At 35.9% G+C, this 2,994-nt stretch overlaps 1 protein-coding gene across 1 annotated transcript; it reads left to right on the top strand.

Moving 5' to 3' along the window:
* Positions 1 to 1,585: 1,585 nt before the first annotated feature.
* Positions 1,586 to 2,689, top strand: LOC122033901 (MADS-box transcription factor 14-like). The gene is made up of 6 exons (XM_042593051.1): positions 1,586 to 1,665; positions 1,777 to 1,876; positions 1,972 to 2,013; positions 2,187 to 2,228; positions 2,338 to 2,456; positions 2,578 to 2,689. The coding sequence occupies exons 1-6, from the start codon at positions 1,586 to 1,588 to the stop codon at positions 2,687 to 2,689; spliced, it is 495 nt and encodes a 164-aa protein (XP_042448985.1).
* The last annotated feature ends 305 nt before the right edge of the window (positions 2,690 to 2,994 follow it).

Raw genomic sequence — 2,994 nt, forward strand, 5'->3', positions numbered from 1 at the left:
TGCAACACCAATAGAATTTTAATACTTTAATTATCTCCCACACTGCTTATCCAAGACCTAGTAATGGGATTTCTTTCTTCCTTTTCTTTGTGTGCAAGGTTTTATCTTTAAATGACCCAGAATGAGGGATATAACACCGTTCATCCCTCCTCTTAAATGAGGATGACTTTCCATATTGGAAGAATAAGATGAAAGTGTACCTAAAGAATGACATTGGTCAATGGTTTACCATCCGACGAGGATATAGGGCATTGGTAGACAAAGCAACAAAAGTATCGATTGACCCAGAACGATGGAATTTGGAAGATAAGGAAAAGGTCTAGATCGACTCAAAGGCAATGAACATAATCCATTGTAGACATACAAAGGAAAAACAAAACCGCATTTACTCGCACAAGAATGCGAAAGAGTTGTGGGACAAGCTGGTTGAATTATATAAGGGCACGATCGTTTCAAAGGTAACCAAGAGGGATTTACTTTTGAATACACTACAACAAAAACCCTCATAGACATCGGTTTTCCACCGGTGTCTATTACATTTTTGACCGATGTCTATGAAGCCGATGTAAAAGGTCTGCCATTTTAGACATCGGGTTAAAACCAGTGTAGTATCACTTAACGACACCGGTGTTCGAATCAGTTATTAACCGGTGTAGTATCACTTAACGACACCGTTTCATCAACGGTGTAAAACCGATGTAATATTATATGTTAATAACACCAGTTTTGATAGCGGTATACGACCGATGTAATATTAGTTAATAACATCGGTTTTGCAGCGGTGGAAAACCGATGTAATATCGGTATTGTTTAACGACACAAATTCGATTTCCGAAACAGTGAAAAACCGACAGTATCCAAGAAAATACACAAATATTCACAAATTACACAAATATTCTTCTTCCAACAGTATCCATAAAATACACAAATATTCACAAATTACATAAATATTCTTCTTACAATAGTATCCATAAAATACACAAATATTCTTTTTACAATATCAAAAGCTAATAGACTCCAAATATCATAAGCTTTTGCTATCATTATGAAACCTGGAAGCTGAATAACTTTTGCAGTGAGAACTTCCTCATCCTTCTCACCAGCCAACACTTTAGCGAATGCATTTACTTCATCAACTTTTGGAGACACAAAAGCAAGCCCTTGATCTCAGTATCCAGTTTAATTTGTCTCGTTGACAAGGTCGACAGTCGTGTACACGAAGATGAGACAACAAGCTTATCTACATACAAACATTAAATAATATCAGCTATATTTTGAAGAAAAACAAGAATTAGAAAGAAAGAAAAGGCATTACACCAATATATACGACCTTTTCCAACAATGGCCTCGAGGCTCACAAGTGTGCTGAGAGAGGATGCAAAATCATTTGCCCGAATGTTCCTTCCATCAACAACTCCGACAACAAGATATTTGCCAGCGGGGAAGCTACTAGATTATAAAGTGGAACAAACAATCATAAAGATGTACTTTTTATTATTTATATAGATTACATGAAATTCCTATATTTGTTCTTCTATGTGAAATATTCAGCATTGAAGTTTGAATCATTCATACTAATGTTCCCATGAGGACCATACAGGGAAACTGGCATCAAGAATACGGCAAACTTAAGGCCAAGATTGAGGTTTTAAGTAAAAGTCAAAGGTAGATCCGTTATAGTTACATCTAGATTTTTCATCAGAACATATGATCGGAGCTAAGGTTTTTCCATAATTTGGCTTACCTAGTGATACCCTGCTACAATAATTGCTTCAGGCATCTAATGGGGGAGCAACTCGATTCCTTGAGCCACAAAGAACTCCAACAGCTAGAAAATCAGCTAGACAATTCTTTGAAACATATCCGGTCAAGAAAGGTTAACCACACGACCTTTTCCCGTGCTAAAACAAAGGTTGGTTAAGCAAGACATTCTGAAGTTGTATCGACCATGATTTTCTTTATATGGTGCAGAACCAAGTGGTGTTTGACTCTATCACTGAGCTTCAGAGGAAGGTAAAAAATTCTTTTATCAAAAAAAAAAAAAAAAATATATATATATATATATATATATATATATATATATATAATAGAAGATTGTCATGATCCTTCAAGAGCCTAAAATGTTTAAATTTAGGTTAATAATAATACTACATGCATGTGCATAACCATCTCTTTTTTATTTACAGGAGAAGGCACTACAGGAGCAAAACAAGAGTTTGGAGAAGCAAGTGAGTTTGTGACCCTTTTTGCCCAAGTGAATGCAATTCATCTACTCCGTAAACAACATTAATAGATTATGATCACCATGGAGATTAAATCTTATTTAATTTAAACAAGATCCTAGAGAAGCAGAAGGCCAAGGCTCTCACCCAGCAGCCACACTGGGAACAAGCCCAAACAAGTTCCTCCTCTCCACCCTTTTTGTTGGCTGATGCTGACCATACCTTGAATATTGGGTATGCATCTTCAACTATATGAACTTTACATTGTTATTATTTACAATACTCATGGAATTAAAATAGGAAGATATACTATGTCGGACCATGATCATTTTCATAATTTTGTTTGATGAGGCAGGTGCTACCAAGGAAGGGCAACCATAGGAGGGGAGGTAGAAGCTGCAGAGGTCCAGGCTCGGATCAATGGCAACATATTGCCTCCCTGGATGCTCAACCATTTGAATGGCTAGCTCCAAATCATTAATTCAATCAATAGATTTTGAAAATAAAAAATAAAAACTTCCACAATACAGTTAAGCAATCTTGAAGTAGGAAGGCAAAAAAAAAGTAAGACATATTCAATGACTTACCCGTGGAGGTAGCTGACCATGAGTAAATATTGGATTAGCAATAGCCATCTGACCAAGAGTCCTAAGCATAACTGGGATATTTTAACCCTATGACAGAGAGTTGTTTCCTACTTTCCTCTTTTAACAACAATTAACTTAGTATGACAAACAAAATTTGCACTTCATCATTATACCAATAAATAAAC

The sequence above is a fragment of the Zingiber officinale genome, chromosome 11B, assembly GCF_018446385.1.
Source record: "Zingiber officinale cultivar Zhangliang chromosome 11B, Zo_v1.1, whole genome shotgun sequence".
NCBI lineage: Eukaryota > Viridiplantae > Streptophyta > Magnoliopsida > Zingiberales > Zingiberaceae > Zingiber > Zingiber officinale.